This window comes from Nycticebus coucang, chromosome X (genome assembly GCF_027406575.1).
Source record: "Nycticebus coucang isolate mNycCou1 chromosome X, mNycCou1.pri, whole genome shotgun sequence".
Lineage (NCBI taxonomy): Eukaryota > Metazoa > Chordata > Mammalia > Primates > Lorisidae > Nycticebus > Nycticebus coucang.
The window spans coordinates 12872100-12895340 of NC_069804.1; the positions used below are offsets into that span (position 1 = coordinate 12872100).

At 36.3% G+C, this 23241-nt stretch overlaps 1 protein-coding gene across 2 annotated transcripts in view; it reads left to right on the forward strand.

Moving 5' to 3' along the window:
* Positions 1 to 9337: 9337 nt before the first annotated feature.
* Positions 9338 to 23241, forward strand: part of GLRA2 (glycine receptor alpha 2) — a 231649-nt gene continuing 217745 nt past the window's right edge. Inside the window, exons 1-3 of one of the 2 annotated variants that reach the window (XM_053579984.1) lie at positions 9338 to 9565; positions 10000 to 10177; positions 12322 to 12455. In XM_053579984.1, the coding sequence (XP_053435959.1) occupies positions 10110 to 10177; positions 12322 to 12455 (202 nt within the window). In that variant the 5' untranslated portion in view covers positions 9338 to 9565; positions 10000 to 10109. Of the gene's footprint in view, positions 10178 to 12321; positions 12456 to 23241 lie in introns of both variants that reach the window. The other variant, XM_053579983.1, reaches the window with a different exon arrangement.

Consider the following 23241-nt stretch of genomic DNA (forward strand, 5'->3'; position numbering starts at 1 on the left):
ATCAATTCCTGCTCACATTATCTATACAGGGATACCTCAGAGATATTGCAGATTTGGTTCAAGCCCACTAAAACAAAGCAAATATTGCAATAAAGTGAATATTATAATAAAGAAAGTCACACAAATGTTTTGGTTTCTCAGTGCATATAAAAGTTATGTATATACTATACTGGAGCCTATTAAGCATGCAATAGAATTATGTCTAAAAAATTGTACATACCTTAATTAAAATGATCAGTTTAGCCATAAGAGAGAATCTTGCCTTGATGTGGATGGCTGCTGACTTGTCAGCTAAAGACTAAGGGTGAAACTGTGGCAATTTCTTAAAATAAGACTACAATGAAGTTTGTCTTATCATGAAGTTTGTCTTTCATGCATGATTTCTCTGTAGCATGCAATGCTGTTTGATAGCATTTTACCCACAAAGAACTTCTTTCAAAATTGCAGTCAATTCTTTCCAACCCTGCCACTGTTTTACCAACTAAGTTTATAAAATATTATAAATTCTTTGTTGTCATTTCAACAATGTTCATAGAATGTGCCCCAAGAATATATTCCATCTTAAGAAACCACTTTCTTTGCTCATCCATAAGAAGGAACTCCTCATCCATTCAATTTTATCAAGAGATTGCAGCAATTCAGTCATATCTTCAGGTTGTACTTTTAATTCTAGTTCTCTTGATATTTTCATCACATGTGCTGTGAATTATTCTTGAACTCCTCAAAGTCATCCATGAAGGTTGGAATCAACTTCTTCCAAACTCTTGTCAATGTTGCTATTTCAACCTCCTCTCAGGGATCATGAATGTTTTTAACAGTATCTAGAATAATAAATCTTTTACAAAAGGTTTTTAATTTATTTTTCTGGGATCCATCAAAGGAATCACTATCTATGAAGGGTAAAATTATTCCTTGATTCATGTGCTACAGAATAGATATTGTGTTAGCAGGAATGGGCTCTTGGGCGACCAGGTGCACTGTCAATGAGCAGTAACATTTTCAAAGGAATCTTATTTTTCTGAGCAACAGGTCTCGACACTGGGCTTAAATATTTGGTAAACCATGCCACAAAAGGATGTGCTATCATCTAGACTTTGTTGTTCTACTTACAAAGCAGAGGTAGAGTAAATTTATTGTAATTCTTAAGGACTCTAGGGTTTGGGGAATGGCAAATGAACATTGGCTTCAACTTAAAGTCACCAGCTGCATTAGCTCACAACAAAAGAGTCAACCTGGCCTTTGAAGCTTTGAAGCCAGGCATTGAATTCTCCTCTCTAGCCATGAAAGTCCTAATAGCATCTCCTTCCCATATAAGGCTAGTTTTTTCCTACATTGAAAATATGTTTTTAGTATAGCCACCTTCATCGATGATCTTAGCTCTATCTTCTGGATATCTTGCTTCAGCATCTACATCAACAATTGCTATCTTACCTTGTTCTTTTATGTTATAGAGATGGCCTTTTTACTTAACTTCATGAACCAACCCCTGCTAGCTTCCAACTTTTTTTCTACAGCTTCCTCACATCTCTCTGCCTTCATAGAATTAAAAACAGTTATGGACTTGCTCTGGATTAGGCTTCAGCTTTAGAGAATATTATGGTTGGTTTCATCTTCTATCCAGACCACTAAAACTTTTTTCATATATGCAATAATGCTGTTTCACTTTTTTTTTTTTTTTTGCAGTTTTTGGCCAGGGCTGGGTTTGAACCTGCCACCTCTGGTATATGGGACCAGTGCCCTACTCCTTTGAGCCACAGGTGCCACCCCTGTTTCACTTTCTTATCATTTGTGTGTTCACTGGTGTAGCACCTTTAATGTCCTTCAAGAATTTTTCATTTACATTCACAACTTGCTAACTAGTACAACTACTTGTTTTCAGCTTATGTTGACTTTTGACTTGCATTCTTCACCAAGCTTAATCATTTCTAGCTTTTTATTTTAAGTGAGAGACATGTTACTCTTCCGCTTGACTACTTAGAGGACATTTAAGGATTAGTAATTGGCCGAATTTCAGTAATGTTGTTTCTCAAAGAGTACAGAGGGCCAAGGAAAGGGAAAGAGAGGGAAACAGCTGATCAGTGAAGCAGTCAACACACACACAATGTTGATAAATTAAGTTCACCATCCAATATGGATATGGTTTGTGGTACTCCAAAGTAATTGTAATAGTAATATCAGCAATCACTGATCACAGATCACTATAACAGATATAACAATAATGAAAAAGTTTGAAATATTATTAGAATTGCCAAAATGTGACACAGAGACATGAAGTGAGCACATGCTATTAGAAAAATGGAAATACTTGGGGACGGTGCCTGTGGCTCAGTCGGTAAGGCGCCAGCCCCATATACCGAGGGTGGCGGGTTCAAACCCGGCCCCGGCCAAACTGCAACCAAAAAATAGCCGGATAGCCGGGCGTTGTGTCGGGCGCCTGTAGTCCCAGCTACTCGGGAGGCTGAGGCAGGAGAATCGCCTAAGCCGCGGAGTTGGAGGTTGCTGTGAGCTGTGTGAGGCCACGGCACTCTACTGAGGGCCATAAAGTGAGACTCTGTCTCTACAAAAAAAAAAAAAAAAAAAAGAAAAATGGCACCAAGCTCAATTTATAATCACCAAAATGTGGATAATGGCCTAAATGCCCATCAACCCAAGAATGGATTAACAAGTTGTGGTATATGTATACCATGGAATACTATTCAGCCTTTAAAAAAGATAGAGACTTTACATCATTTGGATTAAACTGGATGGAAGTAGAACACATTATTCTTAGCAAAGCATCACAAGAATGGAGAAGCAAGAATCCTATATACTAAATTCTGATATGAAGACAATTGATGACCAAGAACACAGTGGGGGTGGAGGAAGGGGAATGCAGGGAGAGGGAAGGAAGGAGGAGGGTGAGGGATCACAGGGTGTGACACACCTCTTGGGGACGGGTCACAATTATATGAGGGATTTTACCTAACAAATGCAATCAGTGTAACCTGGTTCTTTGTACCCTCAATGAATCCCCAACAATAAAAAAAAAAAAAAAGAAAAGAAAAATGGCACCAAATAGGCTTGCCCAGTGCAGGGTTGCCACAAATTTTCCATTTGAAAAAAAAAAACCGCAGTAACTGTGAAGCGTAATAAAGCAAAGTAAAATAAAACTAGGTATTCTTGTATATGCATATGCATCTCCTATTGATTCGGTCTCTGTGGACAACCCTAACATATATAGTTAAGAAATGCATCTTACAAGGGTACATGCGAAACTTAGTAAATGTAGAATATAAATGTCTTAACACAATCACTAAGAAAATGCCAGGAAGGCTATGTTAACCAGTGTGGTGAAGATGTGTCAAATGGTCTATAAAACCAGAGTATGGTGCCCTGTGATTGCATTAATGTACACAGCTATGATTTAATAATACAAAATAAAATAAAGAAATGGTGATCACTAATATTGATCTCACAAGCCACATGGCTTAGTAAATATAATGACCATGTATCCTCATGCCAGAGGGTTTTCCCACCTGGAAATCTGTTCTAACCTATGGCCTTATAGTGAGAAAAGGATCTGCTTGAGGCACATTCTAAAATTCAGGATGTGCATTTTTTAAGTTGAAATTATCTTTATTGTTCTCTGTGAAGAAACATCCTAACAACTAAAGATTTGGTAAACAAGTTCTTGTCCTCTCTGATTTGCCTCAAATTTCTAGTTGGTGGGTGTCAACTGTAAATTAGTAGGTCCTTTCTTCACTTCTACTTCATCTTTTCAGGTGGAGGAAAGAATGTCTATATTTGAGGAGGACCATTTTTCTGGAGGAAGACCTATAAGAGTCCCCTAGAAGTCCTGATGAAGGATATTGGTATTTTAGACATATTTTGACTCTTTTCTTGAGGAAACTAACTTTGAAATTCTTACTATAGGCCTTCCATTCATCATATTTTTGTGGGTGTATCTTAATATAATTGTGACCAAAAATGTCATCAAGCAAGGGCATTTAATGCAATGGAATCAGAAGCATACTTATTAAAAATAGTTGTGGTATAAAGTAGGCTTTCAGTGACTTCAAAAATAACATCAATCACACATAATGAGAAATAATTCTGTTTACTTGGATAGTAAATATAAAAAGCATGATGGTACTTAATCATGTAGACTTGGGAAAACTTACGATGTATCAATTATTGTTCTTCCACATAGTGTGGATATTTTGAAAACTATAAAACATTGTGTATATGTTAGAGGTTCTTAAGACTTATCAGTGTCAGTAAATGATGCTGATGTTCTATTTGTTTATAACTATTTCAAAATGTTTAATATTTAGCATCATATAGAGAAAAATTGTGCATTGATTCTTATTGACATCATAGGATGCCAGAGGGTTTAGGATGGGTCAAAATCTTCTCATTTTTCTGATAAAAAGCAAAAATTGAGAATGTCACATGCCTCAACCAGTTGTAGTTTGGTGAGTTAGAAGCACAGAGGATTAGACTTCACGTACCATTGCATTACAAATAAGACTTTTTCAAAGCTCCTGGGACTTATTGCCCTTGCAAGAAAGTAGCCAAGGAACAAAGACAAAACATAAATTTTAAAAGTCAGTAGATACTAAGAAATAGGATTTGGAGCTTAAAAACATATTCTCAGGTATGATGTCATGTGACTTTTAAGAGTATTCCACATAGGAATATTTTATATAAGATATGAAACATGTAAAATGTAAGTTTACATAATTATGTAATATTTTATGTTACACATATTTTACATATGAAAATTAGGCTCTGAGGGATTAAATGACTTTTCCAAGGCCATATAACTGATGAGTTTTAGAGGCAGAACTTGAATCAAGGACATCAAATTCTCTTACTTTGATTTTCATTTTATGCTGTAGACAATTGAACCACTGAACTCGGTTTCCTCTCAATCACAGCTCTTAATGTCTTAAATCTCTATGAAATGATTTTTAAATATTTTCTTAATTTTTAATTGTTATGAGTACATACTAGTTGTACATATTTACAAAGTACATAGGTGCATAATAGTTGTATATATTTATAGAGTACATGTGATGTTTTGATACTGGTATAAAAATGTATTAATCAAATAAGGGTAATTAGGATATCCATTACCTCAAGAATTTATCATTTCTTTGTGTTAAGAATTTTTTGACATCGCAGGCTGGGCAAGGGACTTGAAGAGAAACTTCTCTGAAAAAGACAGGCACACGGCCTACAGACATATAAAAAAATGCTCATCATCTTTAATCATCAGAGAAATGCAAATCAAAACTACCTTGAGATACCATCTAACTCCAGTAAAATTAGCCCATATCACAAAATCCCAAGACCAGAAATGTTGGCGTGGATGTGGAGAAAAGGGAACACTTCTGCACTGCTGGTGGGAATGCAAATTAATACATTCCTTTTGGAAAGATGTTTGGAGAACACTTAGAGATCTAAAAATAGATCTGCCATTCAATCCTATAATTCCTCTACTAGGCATATACCCAGAAGACCAAAAGTCACATCATAACAAAGATATTTGTACCAGAAAGTTTATTGCAGCCCAATTCACAATTGCTAAGTCATGGAAAAAGCCCAAGTGCCCATTGATCCACGAATGGATTAATAAATTGTGGTATATGTACACCATGGAATATTATGCAGCCTTAAAGAAAGATGGAGACTTTACCTCGTTCATGTTTACATGGATGGAGCTGGAACATATTCTTCTTAGTAAAGTATCTCAAGAATGGAAGAAAAAGTATCCGATGTACTCAGCCCTACTATGAAACTAATTTTTGGCTTTCATATGAAAGCTATAACCCAGTTATAACCTAAGAATTTGGGGAATGGGGTGAGGGAGGGGAGGGAGGCGGGAGGATGGGCAGAGGGAGGGTGATAGGTGGGATTACACCTGCGGTGCATCTTACAAGAGTACATGTGAAACTTAATAAATGTAGAATCTAAATGTCTTTACACAATAACTAAGAAAATGCCAGGAAGGCTATGTTAACCAGTGTGATGAAAATGTGTCAAACTGTTTATAAAACCAATGTATAATGCCCCATGATCACATTAATGTACACAGCTATGATTTAAAATTAATTAAAAAAAAGAATTTTTTGACAGAACTATTTGTGAACTTTACATATTAACATATATTGTTTGGTTTAAGCAGCACTTCTGGGTGCATATTTAAAATTACATCCTAGTTCCTATCAATACCATTATGATTATTGTCATTATCACTAAATACATGGGGATAAATGGCAGACCAAAATATCTTCTGTTCCTATATCTTGCAAATATTATTTTCTAAGCAAATAATCATATACATGTATACATGTACTGATCATGAGCTCCTTGAATCAGAGTCGCAGAGTACTACGAGGGCATATAGGGACAGTTGATAGAGTCATGCAGGTCAGGAAAAAGCCCTTCCTGAGGAAATAATACTTGAGCAGAGTATTATTGAAAAATAGGCTGGCGTTAACCAAAGATTGTTATTCCACAGAATTAAGCAACACAGCAAGCATGAAGGCTTAAAACAAAAAAACTAGTATAGCTAGAGGAGAAGAAATGAGATAAGTGGGAGATAAGATGAAGTGCAATGTACAGCTGGGTAAAAGACCATATGGAACTTTTAGGTCATGTTAAGTTGGTTTCCTTATTTTCCCAAAAGAGCAATAAAGAGCCAAAGTGTTAACTAGGGGCTGTTAGATAACCAAATTCTGATTTTGAGCAATCATTCTGGTTGCAGTATACAGAATGAGGTGGGAGAGTGTCAGCTGCTGACAGGTAGACTAGCAAGGTGACTATTGCAGCAGTACAAGCTCAAGATAAGGATATCTCAACTGAGGTCGTGAAGATTGAGATGGAGAGAAGTGGAAAGGCTTGGGAAGTATTGGGGAGAAAAAAATCAATAGGGTTTGGTGAAGAACTGGATATAATAAGTGATGGAGAGGGAGTGTTAGAGATGATGTCTTGGTCTTTAGTTGGTTAAGCACGTGCAACAGAAAAAGAGCAGGATCTGAAGGAGTTGTCAAAAGCTAGATTTTGACATGAGGAGTTTGAGGAGCTTTTGAGACATACAATAGGAATTGTTTCAGAAACAGTTGGATGTATATGTCTGGATAGAAACATATATTTGTGTATGATTTGCATAAAAGGATAACAGAAGTTATATTATCATAATATTGTCTAAGAGAGTACAGTGTGAGAAGAAGAGAGGGCATGGAATAAAGCCTTTAGGAAATACAACTTTTGTAGACCAGGTAGATAAGGATATACCTGCCAGAGAGGAAAAATAGGAGACAAACCAGGTAGAGAGTGCTGTGTCACCTGGTTAAAAGAGGAAAGTGCTTGAGGAAGAAAGAAAAGGCCAATAACGTTAGGTACCATGGAAATGTCAAGTAAGATGACAACAGAAAAAAAATGTCCTTTGGCCTTAGTTAAAAGGAATTCATTGGCAGACTTAGTGAGAGCTGTTTCTGTGGATTGACCAGGCTAAAAACCAAACTCAGGACATCTGAGAAGTAAAATAAGGAGACTAGACTAGATCCTATCTAAAGTCCTTTACAGTTCTAAAGTAACATAATGCTGTGATTTCTTGCTGCTGGCCAGAGTCTCCCTTTGTCACGCATTAACCTATTTACTCTATTCCTGGTTAATAAAATTACTCTTTTATTAAAAGAAATGATTTTCAAACACTGTATTACTTTAAACACGCTTATAACCTTAAACAAATTAGAGACAAATCATTCTCTTCTAGGTTTAAGTCTGTATTTTCTTTTGGAAAGAATCTTGAGCACAAAAAACCTTGTATGATTTTGCCGTATACAACCAACTGAAGAAATATTTCCAGGAATTGATTTTATTTGTTTGGATCAAGACTGCAGGGCTAAAATCAGGTCTAGTGTTTCCATGTGGATGAATTTGGAAGTGAACAGATTTGAAGCTGCAGTTCAGGGATGTCTCACACTACACCATACTGTTTTTATTTTAAATTGAATCATTTTTCCCTAGGCTTTGAGAGTTAAGAAAACACATCCAAAGAATTGATTTTGTATGCAAGCAGAATGCTTGGTCACTGTTGCATTTCCTCTAAAAAGAGGTTCCTATATTTTCTGTCATGGTGGAATAGAAATCTGATAAAAGGGCATAGAGACCCTTGCTACACAAAGTGTGATCTGTGGACCAGCAGCATTGACTTCAGCTAGAAGCTTGTTAGAAACGCAGAATCTCAGGCACCACCTCAGACCTACTGAAGGGGAGAACCTGAATGTCAACAAGATCCTCAGGTGATTTACATTAACATTAAAAGGTAAAAAACTTGAAAAAATATTTTCTCAGAATCCACTTCTTATAAAAATGCAGAATTTGTTGTTATTCTGCTATTAAATTTACATTGATTGAAGGACAGGTTAGTCAATTATGAAGTAAAAATTAATCTTATTTTGCAGTTGAGTGTCAAGGTGACTAACAAGGTATATTTCACAAACAAAAGTAGGTTACTCACCCAGCTTATGGCAGGACATGCATTTTTAATTCCCCCTTGCCAGAAAATGGTAATTATCTGCATTGAACTTTCTACCCTTCTTCTTTTATATTAGTAATAATATTTGTAAATTTAATCTGAGACAGCAGAGTTACCTGTCATGCTTTTATAGTAGGACTTATAAACTTCCACTATTTACAGTCTCTTTAGCCAATTTAGGAGAAAAACATCTACAATTTATTACATGACCCTTTCTGGTGATTAACATCTGGAATGGGCAGATGAAGTAAACTCCCAGTCTCGCTTTTTCTTGCTTCATTTCTAACATGGAGCCCTGTTCTAACCTTTAACCAGGGCAGTGAAAGGTTGCTACTGCCCCCTGCTGGCCCGTTGTCTTTTTGCCTGCTCTACAAATCCGTGACTTGAGAATGTTCAAGGATGTTCAGCCGCTGAAGAAAGCTCAGTAGAAGGGGCTCTCCCAGTAGAGAAGAAGAGAAATATCCTTTGGAACATGTGGCTAAAAACATTCAAGAGGCGAGGAAGGTTTAAAGTGCTTCTAAAGTTCTAAATTCTCAATCCTCATGAACCTTTTTCTGTACACGGGCTTCTCTACGCCAAGGAGATATCCCCTTCTTTTCAGCACGGGACTTCCCTTTTTGCCTCCAGCTTCCACTGACAAGGAGTGGACTATCCACACTCCCATTACAATTTCAGTACTCTGTATCTTGTTCTCTGACTTTCCCCACTGTCCTTATCTCACGCCTAAACCTTATTGCCTTCTCTTTTTCTGCTTCAAACTCCCGTCCCGCCCACCGACAGACTAGCTTTCCAGGAGCTCAGACCCCAGGCTCCCTCGACCTCTCCGTCTCCCTGACTTCTGTTCTCCCCTTATCGTCATCACGCCCCTTTCAGCACCCCCTTGCTGACCGGCCAGTTGGCCGGTCACTCTTTGCCTTTGACCAGCAGGCACGTCCCCTCTTGAATGCTTCTCCACGACCCCCGCCCCAAGCGACTGAAAAAGGAAACATGCGCACTTCAGAGCTAGGAGCTGTCCGAGTGCTGAAATTTATAGGCTGGGTAAGATCACGTCTCCGTCTCTTTCCATAGCCCTCATTCCAGCACAGGATCTCGGCAATTTCCCCCTCTTCCTAACCCCCCGCCCCAACCCACTCCAGCGCTCAGAGTCCTTTCTTCTCTCTCATTTACAACTTTTTCTTAAAGAGAGAACATTTTCTAGGGAAAGGGGCTTTGCTAAACAAAAAGGATATAAAACAAAAGCCACAGCATGGCATTGTCACCAGCCCCCTTTGCATGGTGATGAGATTAAGGTAGCAGCATTTCCATTATTCAGGAAAAGCAGCTGGGGGATTCATCAGTTCTGAGGCTTTGTCTTTCCTGGGTTAACTCATGGTCCTGAGCCTCGGTTTGACCTGACCATGATTCCCAGGACTGGCACTTTTTGCTTTTTCTCAGCAAACTGTACAAACCCAAATCTCTTTTTGATTTTCAAGGAAACTAGATTCCTGCCAGATTTTGAGTCTGGACGATAAATAGATACTTTGTCCTAGCGTCTTTCTGGAATCATTTCGGGATATTTTCCACAAGCATCACGGAAACAGGAATGAACCGGCAGCTAGTGAACATTTTGACAGCCTTGTTTGCATTTTTCATAGAGACAGACCACTTCAGGTAGGTAAAATGACTTTCTATGCTGACATTTCCCACATAAAAACTGTTTTTAAAAGAACATATCATGCGATTGTTATCTATTTTTCTGTGCCCTAGACCATATTATTTTAATTTTATAGAAGAGAATTTGATTTCTTTTGTTCGTTTAAAAAGCTTAATTATAGTGGGAGGGTAGTAAATTTTCACAAAAGCAAGTTTTATGATATATAGCTCCACTCTGTGCATTTCAACATGCATTTTCACAGCCAATGTGCTGTTACGGTAGCCTGATGAGTTGCATGCTCCTTACATTTCTACATAAGGGTGATATTTTTCTTTGAAATTATTCTGGAAGTCATTGAAAGAGATTATTGTGTGCAATGTTTTTCATATGATGGACTGATAGGATTAATTTGCAAGGAGCATGCTCACTTTATGTAAAATATAAAAGAACCCTTATTCTCAGCCAACTTGGTACTTCTATTATATTTCAACAACTAGAAGCATACTATGAGGGCTACAATTCAGGAATTCTCTTGAACCATCAAAAATCTTTTTTTACTACTATATTCTACTGTTCAATCTATTTAGAAATTGATTGCCTACCAAAATTTAACTTACATGACACCTTCATATTTATGTATGTATGAGAAATGAAGTCTGCACAATTGAAATAAATGAAAAATCATTATTTTCATGCTTGCATTTTCTATACGATTTACTAATTGTCAATTCAATTGATATCCCAATACATCAAATTATCACCAATAAGTGAAATAGCCATATAATGACAGAGGGTCTCAGACAGAATAGAGATAGGAGATTCTCATACAACAAAGTGTAGAATGCTTCATTTAATTTTCACCAAATTTTGTGGTATTTTTTTACAGAACCAAGAGAAATGGAACACATAGCAGTCATGCTATGAATACTGGGAAAACCCACTATGTTCCTTTCAGGTTTACACCTCCTACTATGATTAAGAAAAAATATAGGCTGTGTTTTATTAGAATCATCATCCTTACCATCATCATCATCCTCATCACCATCACAACCATCATAATCAAATAATACTTGATTAATCAGATGAATCTACGTATGGGAATGTGAGTATTTCTGAATGATTGTGTCAATTTTTAACTCCTACCAAATGTTTATATCATCTTTGCACTTATTTTAATGACCCTTCTCTGAAAAACTGACAAGAATGTGGTTTTTTCTTAGTGATAGAATTAACAAGGTTATTAGTTAAACTATTGAAGATAAAGCTTGTAAAATATATACTTTAGGGAAGAAATTAACATTCAATCAACCACTATGCATTGTGAAAGAATTTATTTTGCTACAAACCAAATACGTTCTTTTTATAAGCTCTTTATTCCTTTTAACAGGAAAATGAAATTTTGAAAATTTTTCCAATCAACTTTTAGTGTTTTTGATAATGGAAAAGACAAAATGATTTAGAAGTGGTTTTTCATTAATACTTTGTTGGAGTCAACAATTTGAATGCTCACATATAAGTAACAATTGAAATAATACAAATACCAGACATACTCATTGTTGACCTATTTTAAATGAAGTTAACTTCCAAGTGAAGGTTCTCTTTTAGAAATCATGTTGAAGAATATTAATAGTTAATAGCTGGAATAGAATCTAGCAGGTGAGAAAATAAGCAATGGGATAGTTAGTTGCACTGTTTACTTTGTTCTGCTCATCTATCACATATTTCTTATAAAAGATACAGGAATTATATTTAGGGATGAAATGCTGTAATAATATTTTTAAATTCAGGGGGAGTGGATTTTAAGGCAATTACATGAATTTAAAAAATTATTATCTCACTTCTCAATAACTCTAGAAAGAAATAGTTTTAACTATCTACCCATAAAATCTACAACCTAAAGCTATGTACATTGTCTCATCTCAAACATTTTATGGTTAAAGTTTGGAAACTTAGGAGATATGACTCAGGATTTATACTTCTCATCATTTAAAGTTAACTTTAGACTATATACAAGATCAGAAGTTGACCAAAGAGTTTCTATTTTTCTTCTTATTAACATTTCAAATATCTTTACTAAAATGTAATGTTAAACATTCCGTGAGCATTAGTTCTTGAGGGATGAGAATAAAATTATTGTTAAAAGAGTTGATGATATGTTTAGGACGGCTTACTGCAAAGACCATGACTCCAGGTCTGGAAAACAACCTTCGCAGACCCTATCTCCTTCAGATTTCTTGGACAAATTAATGGGAAGGACATCAGGATATGATGCAAGAATCAGGCCAAATTTTAAGGGTAAGTTCCACTCAAACTTACATTAAGCTTTTGAGAAATAATCTAGATATTTAAATAGTTTACTCTGAGAAACATTTTCATGGCTTTCTATTATAAAAAGAAATGATAGGAATAATATTTTATTTTGGCATTCTCTTGAATTAGTTGGCAATTTAAATATCTTAAATTTTACCTTTCACTTGTCACATTTGAAAACTTTCCTTGTTTGTGTTTTATTCCACAAAACAAAAGTAATGTCAGAGATTATTGCCATAGTCGTTATATTTCTCTTAAGTAGGAGTGTGGCTGAAAGTGATTACCAGATCAAGTGATGGACTTGACTCGCATGAACATCCACCAGGATGCATGAAAGATTCAAAGATTACACAAAAATCATTGGTTTTGGTTTTAAAAGTCTACATATGTGCTCACTTCAGCAGCACATATACTTTAATATCTACATAAAGGTGGAATTTAATTCTCAATATAAAACATAGCATTTTATACACTTTCAAGGCCTCTAATTTTTAGACTTTGTGAGAAGAGGCTTTCATTTAATACAACAGAAATTTTTAGTTTCCCCTTGTTTAAGCTTTCTAATTGTTTATTTGAAATTATTTATCTGAAATTACCAAAGAAGATCATAGAACTGTAAAGTGCACAAGTCAAAGATGGTAGATACATTCTTTGTTCAATTAGAAGCAAACCAAAGAGTTTTGTAGGTTTATTTATTTAACATTACAAAAATGTAGTTAATAGTATGTAAAAATATATTTTTAATCTATTTGGTGTTTTCTTATTTTGAATATGGAAAAATAGTAATAAGAGAGAACAATTAATAATTAAATAATTTTGATGCTTTAGTTTTTAAATACATATTTTAAATGACAATTGACTTCCATTTTGTAATTGAATTTAACATAATGCATTTTAAAGTGTTTATACTATTTTATAAAATGATAAACTTATGTTTTATATTATTATGTAGTAGTCCATGCATTGCTTTGTTTTTTCTTGTTAGCAATGTAATTGCATTACTTTTTTTCAGTTTTAACTTCTATTACTGGTAAATATAAGCATGAAAACTAAATTCTAAATTCATTTATTTGTTAAATGCTACACCTCTGAATATACCCAGTTATGGGCACATTTTATTTTAAAAAGTCAGAATTTTGGCAAAACAAGTGTTTTTGGTTTATAGAACATTTCTAAAAGAGACAACTGAATTAAGTTCTGAGTTCATTTTTTTGAGAAAAAATCTTCATGATCATCCCATTTCTTATTAATTTTGTGTTCATTGCTTCGAAAGTCAATTTTTGAAATAAAATCCTATGAGTAACAGTCCATAAGCAAGCTTTCAGTACATTTATTCACTTAGCCATTGAACAACTTTTGAGTCTGGACTATATGCAAAATATGAACTGTTGGGTGCTTTGGAAAGTTGAGAGATAAAACATGTTTGGGTGCTCCCACCAAAAATTTTAGGACAGAGAACGATATTACATAAATGTGTACAGTATTAGACAGAAATAGGTAAGTGCCATCAAGAAGTATAGATAAATTGCTGCAGGATTCTAACAAATGGAGAGATAATTTTCTATTAAGCTATTCATAGTAAGCCTAAAAAAAAAAATCAGGCAGGTTAAGAGATGGGAAATTGTTTTGAGTTTATGAGCATCTTGTTTTATTGAATGAGCAAAGCACTTATGAGCACTTATTACTCATTCCTTTGTAGAAATGGTTTTCAAAAGTGCAGAAAAGTGCAAAGGCTAACAAAATAAACACCCTTGTTGCTATTGCTACTTTAAGTGACCACATAGAATGAACTACCGTTTCCACACAATTTTATTTCCCCCTAGTTCTTCTGGGATGTCACCCTTTGGAAATGACATTTATCATGTTTCTAAGGAATTTGTGATTTATCTGCAATTTAAAGTATAAGTAACAGGATATTTTAATGACTTATAAAAAAGAAATGTAGTGGATATCACTTAAGACTCTAATATTACTGGACTTCACTGAGTTTTGTTTCTTTCTGCCTCTAACTCTGCACTTCAATGAACACTGCTATCCTTCCATAAACTTTATTTACATAGGCAATTTATGTCAGATCAATTACATGACATCTCGCAAAGTTCTCTTCATTCTGGGGAGCTTGGTTTTCCTGGACATAAAGCATTACCTATTTTTCCAGACTACAATAATTTCCCCCTCCTTGGTCTTCTAATGGAATTTTGTATGTCTAATACAATCCTTTGCATATTTATGTTTTATCAATCCACCCCTACACTGCATCTGAGAGGGCAGGGAAATACCCTATTTTATATATACATGAGTAAAATATATACATGAGGCAAAAGAAGTCATCCTTTTCTCCAGGATGAGGAAACAAAGACAGAGAAGGAAATGCAGATCAGTTACATTGATTAGTGCTTCCAATTAGTTGTTGTAGAAGACGAGGGTGGGAACTTTTGAGGGACCAACTAGCAGTCACAGTGGCAAGTAAAGATGAGTTTAGATGAACTGAAAATACAGAAATAATAAAGAACTTGTAACACTGTGGAGATTAAATAAAACACTACAGTACTTACTATAGTTGATTAGCAATACATCAGTAAGAAATTTTATATAATACATAGAAATGAAGGGTGATTAGGAAATGTGATTGTATCTAGAATAGTGACAGACTCCCTGTAAATGCCAAAAGGCAAATTGACTATGATAACAACAAACAAAATGATCATGATGATGATGATAATTATAATAACAGTGATTAATAAGAAAACGTAAGGTCAAAATTTGACCACAAATAAAATCAAGAGCCAAATATGGGACCTTGAGGTATAGGGAATGGCTATTCCAGAAGTCTTATTAAGTGTTAGCATATTTCTTTGTTTTCCTTGCTGCCATGCAATGGTATGGGAAAAAGAAATGCATATGCATTATTTTTCTTATTGGAATGAAGTTTTCCTATATACTTTCAAGTCAGGAAAATATTGCATGTCTATTCCATATCCCTAATGGGCTCTGAAAGATGTCATAATGGGCATTATATACAAGAAGGAAGATGGATGTAAGCTAGAAAAGGGAACCAGAAATGATTCAGACTTAGTGTCTGTAATTGAAAGACATTCTTAGAAACTACAGGAAAAAAATAGATTTTCTGATGTGCTGAAGCACAAGTGTATAAACAAAGTCGTGAGTCAGAGTTGCCAATTGAATTCCATCTATAAGATACATAAAGACCTGGGTCAGATCTTGTTAAAACATAAATTTTCAAAATCTTCAGTTCAGAAGAAAACACAAGCTATGTCCATTCACAATTACCTGGTTCTGAAACCATGGTAAATGTTGATTCTGTATCAACGGAGGAGCCTCTTTCCCCACTTGGGTGATTTGTCTCATTTTCTGTTGATTTTTCATGGTGTTATTTTATCATCCTATCAGATATTCCTTTTGCAGTATTATTGTATTTTGAAAATGCCACTTTAAACATTAAGCTTTTGGTGGAATGCTCAAACCTGAGCAAAATGAATTAGTTCTGTTTCTCTCTTTTTGAAATGAAGCCTTTATCTATTTTAATGAAATTTTCTTTGAAAATAAAATTAACTTGGAGTTATATCCTGATTTTCATCCCAATGTGAATAAACACATTTCACCATAGCATTCTTTCTGGGATAGGATCTAGAATAGATAATGCCAGGAGATAATCATTCACTCCACATCTTTGTGCACACCATGCATGTTAATTTTTACTCCACGTCTGGAGACCCAAGTTTGAAAGTGACATGTGACATTGAAACCTATGTTTGCATGAAATTTGGTTTCCTGCAATTTACAAGGAATTAGCAGCTGGAGAGGCGTTTCAGTATCAGTAGGACCAGATCTACTTCCATGAAACTAGAGGTCTTCAGGTTTTGCTCCTTGGAGATGATTCTGTCTGTAGCAAGATTACTTTTCTCTGCTCAAGTTCAAATGTTGTGAATATCAACCCCTGTAAGGGGGGTCCCTTGAGCACAAGTGTCCAGCAGGGTCACTTTGAAAGGGTGCTTCTCTCAGTTAGTGATAATGCAACCCCAGTATGATTATTTATTTATTTATTTATTTTTGACAGAGTCTCACTCTGTTACCCTAGGCCAGAGTGCCATGGCATCAGCCTGACTCACAGTCAACTCAAACTTCTGGGTTCAAGCAATCCTCATGCCTCAGCCTCCCAAGTAGCTGAGACTACAGGTGCCGCCACAACACCCACTAATATTTCTACTTTTAGTAGAGATGGGGTCTCACTCTCACTCAGGCTGGCTTCAAACTCCTGAGCTCAAGTGATTCTCTTGCCTCAGCCTCCCAGAGTTCTAGAATTACAGACATGAGCCTGGCATGAACATTTCTTTAATCACCCTGGTTGATGTAGGCATCGGACATTACTACGGATCCTGAGAAAGAGAAACAACGCTCAGAAGTACTAGAAGCATTAGACTTGAGTGCAGAAAGTAGCAGAAGCCTTCTGGCACCTGAAATATGATGAGATTGTGGTTTTATTAGGAACTGCAGAAAGTAATTGGCTGAATTACAAATCACCTTGGTAGTGATTATGGAATTATCTGGATTATCCATTAGATAGTTACCTTCTTCATGGAAGGATTCCTATTCTCTTTTAATTTTAGGTCTCTCTTAATTAATCAACCGCCTTGAGGTAAATCACTCCTAAACTGTTCAGGTGAAGAAAAAGCTCTAGGGTGGCACCTGTGGCTCAAAGGAGTAGGGTGCCGGCCCCATACACCGGAGATGGTGGGTTCAAACCCTGTCCTGGGCCAAAAACTGCAAAAAAATAAAAATAAAAAAGAAGAAAAAACTCTAATGGAACCAAGCCTGTGTTGAAACATAGGAGAGACATTGTTAGGAAGTACACAGAAAAACAGGTTTTGGGGTTTCTGCAAATATCAAGCATGAGTCAGAGTTGTCAACTGTAAAAATTTTTAAAGGATATAAATACAGCATATGATTGTTTGAGAAACTATGTTTTAGTTATAAAAACAGCAACCATTTTAACTGGCCCAACTTGCAAAATAGTTGGCACTCCTATTATATAAAAGTTGTTCTTGGCTGAAAACATGGGCTATGGCTATCAGTGGGGACCATTCATTAAAGAAACTAGAAGACAAATAACAGAAAGAAGGAAATTGAAATCTATGAATGAAAGGAAGTATGGATTTATTTTATAAAAATTATTATAAAATTACTTTGCAAAGTACATATACTATGCTTATATACCCATCTTTCAAACTATATGTAGTATGAGGACTATGTGTACATAGTATGTCTATGTAGATACATATACTGTGTTCATATATGCAATAAAGTATCTCTGAAAGATACACAAGAAAGTGGAAACATCAGTTGCCTCTGAGAAAGAGAACTAGATGCCAGGGTGACAGAGGTAAGAGGAAAATTTACTTTTTCTGCATGCTTCTTGAACGATGATCATCAAATGCATGTCCAGTTCAATTGGGGGAATTAATTGTTAATACTTGTAGAGAGGTAAAGTCCAAGGGAGCTCTTTTCTTGGGTAGCATGGCCCATGGTTGCAGTTAGAGTCAGTGTTACTCTTACTGTAAGTACACTAACACACACGTGGCCTGATTTCAATAGAACTCAAAAAGCCCCTGCCCAATATACTCCTTCAACCTAGCTTGCTACTATAATAATGACTAAAATTAAAGCATTGTTGCTTCTGTCCTTGGGTTAAAGATTTTAACTCATATTAAAACCATGGGACGGAAATGACAGCAAGCCTAATCAGTCACTCCATAAACTGAGAGCTTTTGGCTCTAGTCTGATGTTAGGTGAGAATGTGAGGCTCCTAGGCATTTTAGGATAAGACAATAGGAGATAAAAATGGGAAGAAAAGGTTATGGGGGGAAAAAGGCTGGGAGTTATAAAGGCAAACTTATACAGTTATGTTCAGGGATGATGTTGATGAAGATTTTTGAACATCCACAATCCATTGGTTGCGTCCAAGTTTATTTTAGCTTTTGTGTGCTATACGAACATCAACTAATACATTTGTACATACTAGAGTCCTATTATGGGATCACAGGTGTTTTTCAGGGATCTGAAGTGGCATCAAAAGGGCATTCCCAGCACTGTCATGCATTCTGGCAAAGCATATCAAGTTCATCAGTCATTACATGGTGACAGGGTATTATAGTGGAAAGAGCCCTGAACTTGGATCCAGAAGGCGTAGGTTCATGTCCTTGTTCAGACATTTTTGAGAAAAGGTGTATTTACCTATCCAAGTATCAGGTTTTCTTCTGCCTTTACCGACCTCATTTGTTTTTTTCTGAGGATCAAATGAGATCATGTGTGTGAATGATTTATTTTCAACTATTAAGATAATTATTAACAATTCAAATTACTATACCCCTCCCATTTCTCTTTTACAGCCAACACTTACTATGTATTGTCAAAGTTTACCCTTCCAGGTATTTGGGTCCTTATGATTGACTTTCTAAATGGAAAGACACAAGCCATAGAATTCTGGAATCTTAGATTCTTACTAGAATAATCATAATGAAGATGTCATATGTCTCAGCTGGTTTTCCTTCTCTTAGTTCAATGGAAAGATTTCCATACTGAAAGGGCTATTTCATATTCTTAAATAAGAAATAAAGAGGGGGCTGGGCAGTGCCTGTGGCTCAGTGGGTAGGGCGCCGGCCCCATATACCAAGGGTGGCGGATTCAAACCTGGCGCCAGCCAAACTGCAACAACAACAAAAAAATAGCTGGGCATTGTGGCAGGTGCCTGTAGTCCCAGCTACTCAGGAGGCTGAGGCAGGAGAATCACCTAAGCCCAAGAGCTGGAGGTTGCTGTGAGCTGTGACACCACGGCATTCTACCGAGGGTGACAAAGTGAGACTCTGTCTCTAAAATTCAAAAAAAAAAAAAAAAAAAAGGAAAAGGAAATAAAGAGGGTAGCTATTCATGGAAAGAAATTACCTTCAACCATTCAGATCCTATCCCTGGTTATTTTAAAATAAACCAAGTAAAAAATACAGAATAAATTTCCTCCTAGAAAGGAGGACCCTAAAAATATAACTGAAGATAATATGGCTGTCATTTCTGATGTATTTCCTTTTCCAGTTACTGTAGTTGCAAGGTTCATTGCACAAAAGTACTAAATTGATTCCTTATTTTAGAATAAGTATTTAAAAGAGAGTGTTTGGTCTTTGTAACATGGCAGGGTAAGAGGACCAGAAATGGAAGGCCATGATTTAGTCTTTGAAAAAGTATTGCATTGCTCCTTGGTTGATTTTGGGTAACACTATGTCCTTAATAGACTTTTATAGACCTTGCTGGCCCTTCCAATCCTAGGACAATTTGGTCCATTTTGCTGATAATCCAAGAGTTCACTTTTTAAAAACATAATGGCATCACTATCCAGGTATCTTGGTACTTAATAAACATACAGTATAATGTGTTCAGTCAGAGCAGTTAAGTTCAGAGTAAGAAAAAAAGTCATTAACTTATTCTTGATGGTAGTGGATCTTTTTCTTGGTGTGTTGGATCAGATACTTTTGGAATAGGGTCTTAAAAATGGTAATCTATCTGATCAAGCCTTGTAACAAGGTCTTTGGCAGGATTCTGGGATGCCCTTGGAGCTAATGTCTAAAAGGCCATCCTGACTGTGGCATGCAACATTTGCTCATTGACTTCTTTCCTGAGTGGGCTATGCTGAACACTTTTGACTGATTACAGATACTTTTAGCCATGTGAAAGCCACTAAAGGAAGGATATAAGAAAAAGGCATAAGTCTCTAAATAGAATTCTGAAGTGTGTAGGACATTTAAGAACAAAGTCACTCTGTAACCCTTTGGAGTCTAGTCCGGCTAGCCAACCAAGGTGGTCATGAAGCAAATACAACAGGGAAGCTGGATCCTCTCTCTGTCTCATGCCCTGGCTTGAACATGAATACACCAAATGGTGACTCTGTATACTCATCCAAGAAGGCAAAAGAAAAAAAATATGAAAATCCCCTAAGTACTTATGTATGGGACTGTATAAGTCTTGTTTTCTATTTTTTTCTTTTTTACTGATAGAGTGGGAAATATTTTCTTGAGGGGGCGGGGGGAAAATCATACTTGCCTATGCATTGTCAAAGCAATAGAATACATTTATGGCAAGGGAGCATATGTATTCCCTAGGCAGAAAAATTACATGTAAAAGTTTTACATCTTATATTTGAATCTAAACACACAGTTACACTCTTCATTCCTTTAATAAATAATTAATGAGTAGTTACTATGTGCTATGAACCATGTTATGTGCAGTTTGATGAGAATATTTCAGATTGTATATGAAACCAGCACATTGTACCCCTTGATTGCATTAAGGTACAAAGCTATGATTTAACAATAAAAAAAAAGAAATGTAACCTTTTAAATGTCAGTTCTCACTACTATCTTGCTTCAGTCAAAACTGGAATATCATTTTTAAGTTGAATTACAAATTAACTTTACAGATAAGTGATGGTACACTCTAACTGGGTGTGAGAGAAAAACCAACCTGTAAAGGGAGAGTGTAGTACTCTGGGACTATCAGCATTAGACCTGAAGAAGCAAGGGAGGGGGTGGTTACCAGAATCTAGTGAGGGCAGCTATATAGAGAGGCCACCTAATGGAACCTGTAGATCAGTGTAGTCAATCTGTGCTTTCCTAGCAGGGAGCGAGCCTGGGAAGAAATAGCCTGACCTCCATCCCATCCTGCTTTCCATTCTTCTATGGGCCTTTTGTTGGCCAAGTCCAACTAGAAGTCAAAGAACACAGGAGCACTGTAATGCATACCCTGAAGGTCAGCTCCCCTGGATACAGAGAAGAGCAGAAAAAAGAAGAGACTGTCTCTGGGGGGAGGCATGGATGATAAACAGCAGAAATGTCAACTTATGAACAAACTCACCTCTCAACCTTCAGGTGGTCAAGTAGACATTTCCAACACTAATGACAAGTTTAGTGAGTCTTCCTTTATCAGTCTGAAGAAAGAAGGAAGTGAGAAAGGGACACCATCTGGATATATTATTCTCTCTCTCTCTCTTTCTTTTTTTTTATGCAGTTTGGCCAAGGCCGGGTTCAAACCCACCACCCTTGGCATATGGGGCCCGCGCCCCACCCACTGAGCCACAGGTGCTGCCCCCAGATGTATTTCTTAAACCACGTTTTCCAGAGCACTCGCTTCATTCAGAGCCATCTGAGAGTCTTGTTAAAAGGGCACATCCTGGGCCCCACACCTCTCCAGTGGTACTACTGAAGAATCTTTGAATGATGAGATCTTGGAGTATTAATTTAACAAATACATTATTCTCCACAGGTTAAGAACTACAAGATTAGAATGAGAATTTTTGCCCTGTATCTGAATACTTCTCTGTAATATCTTTTCCCAAGATACTGTGTGCCCATATTGCCTTACCAAATGAAGGTGGGGGAAATCCCACAGAGAAAAAAAATCTAAACTGAGACTCATGAGGCCTGGTTTTAACTCTCCTTTTAAAAGCTGTTACCTGGATCATTCTGTCTAACCAATCTTGAGGCTGATTCACTCTTGTCATCCCCCAAATAAAGGACTTAGGCAAAGATGTCTTTCTATGTCCATTCCAACTTTAATAGTCCCTGGTCCTAATAGTTTAAATTAATATCTTTGGGTATATCTTTTTGTAGATTATTGATTAACCCACAAAAGAGCTTGGATCCATCCAATCTTCCTAGAGAATAAGTCTCTTCTCTGGGCAATTATAAATTCTATCCAGAAGTTTTTGCAGTTGTCCCTATCTTATTTTAACTTGCAAGATTTTAAGAGTGGTCATTCTTCCCTAGGAAGACAGAAGACTCTGGAAACTTATGAGTGGGGTAATGAGAAATAAGCTATTTATAATTTTTGCCTTGCATTTGGCTTGGAGGTAGCAAATTCATGTACAGAGGCTGCTTCTGGGAAAAGTAGCTACCATTTTTCTTTAGCCCAGCATCTGGCCAAAGATGTTTCTCAAAATACTAGTCCTATGACATGTTCTCCACTATAAGTTTTTTTTTTTTGTTTGTTTGTTTTTTGTTTTACAGTTCTTGGCTGGGGCTGGGCTTGAACCTGCCACCTCCAGCATATGGGGCTGGCACCCTACTCCTTTGAGCCACAGATGCCGTCCATGTTTTTAAATGTAAAATAAGTATGGGAAATTCTGCAAAACATCTTCTGAGAGAGACCTAATATCCATTAGCAGATTAAAAGTTTTAAGAAAGCATGCAGTAAAAATGCACAATAAATATTTTTGAAACTTTTTTTACACAGAGATTTGCCCTATACTCATTCGATCATAGATACCTTATACTGAGTAACATTTTAATACAGTGGGGATTAAATTTCCAGCACATGCTTTTTGAGTGGCACTTTCAAACTATAGCACTGATTAAGTTTTCATTTTGATTGAGCATTGACAGTCTTAGATACACTGGTTCTTGAAGAGAAACTGAGTTAATATTAACTATAAAGAAGTTATTTGGGCATGCACATGGTTTGCTTACTTTATCTTCAAATTTTGTTTTGTATAGGCTGGGTGCTGGACTCAGATTCCTTGCTATCATTTGCTTCCAGCATCATGGCTGCTTCTCCACTTCTAAAGGGCAGATGGTGGCATTAGATATTGAAGAATGGGAAGGTGGCTTTGTTGAATTCTTAGTTGTGGAAGTAATGGAATACAAGCAAGAGGGATAGTATTTTCTCCAGGAGTCTGAGATCTGCTTTCTGAATGAAGTATACAGTGTCTTCC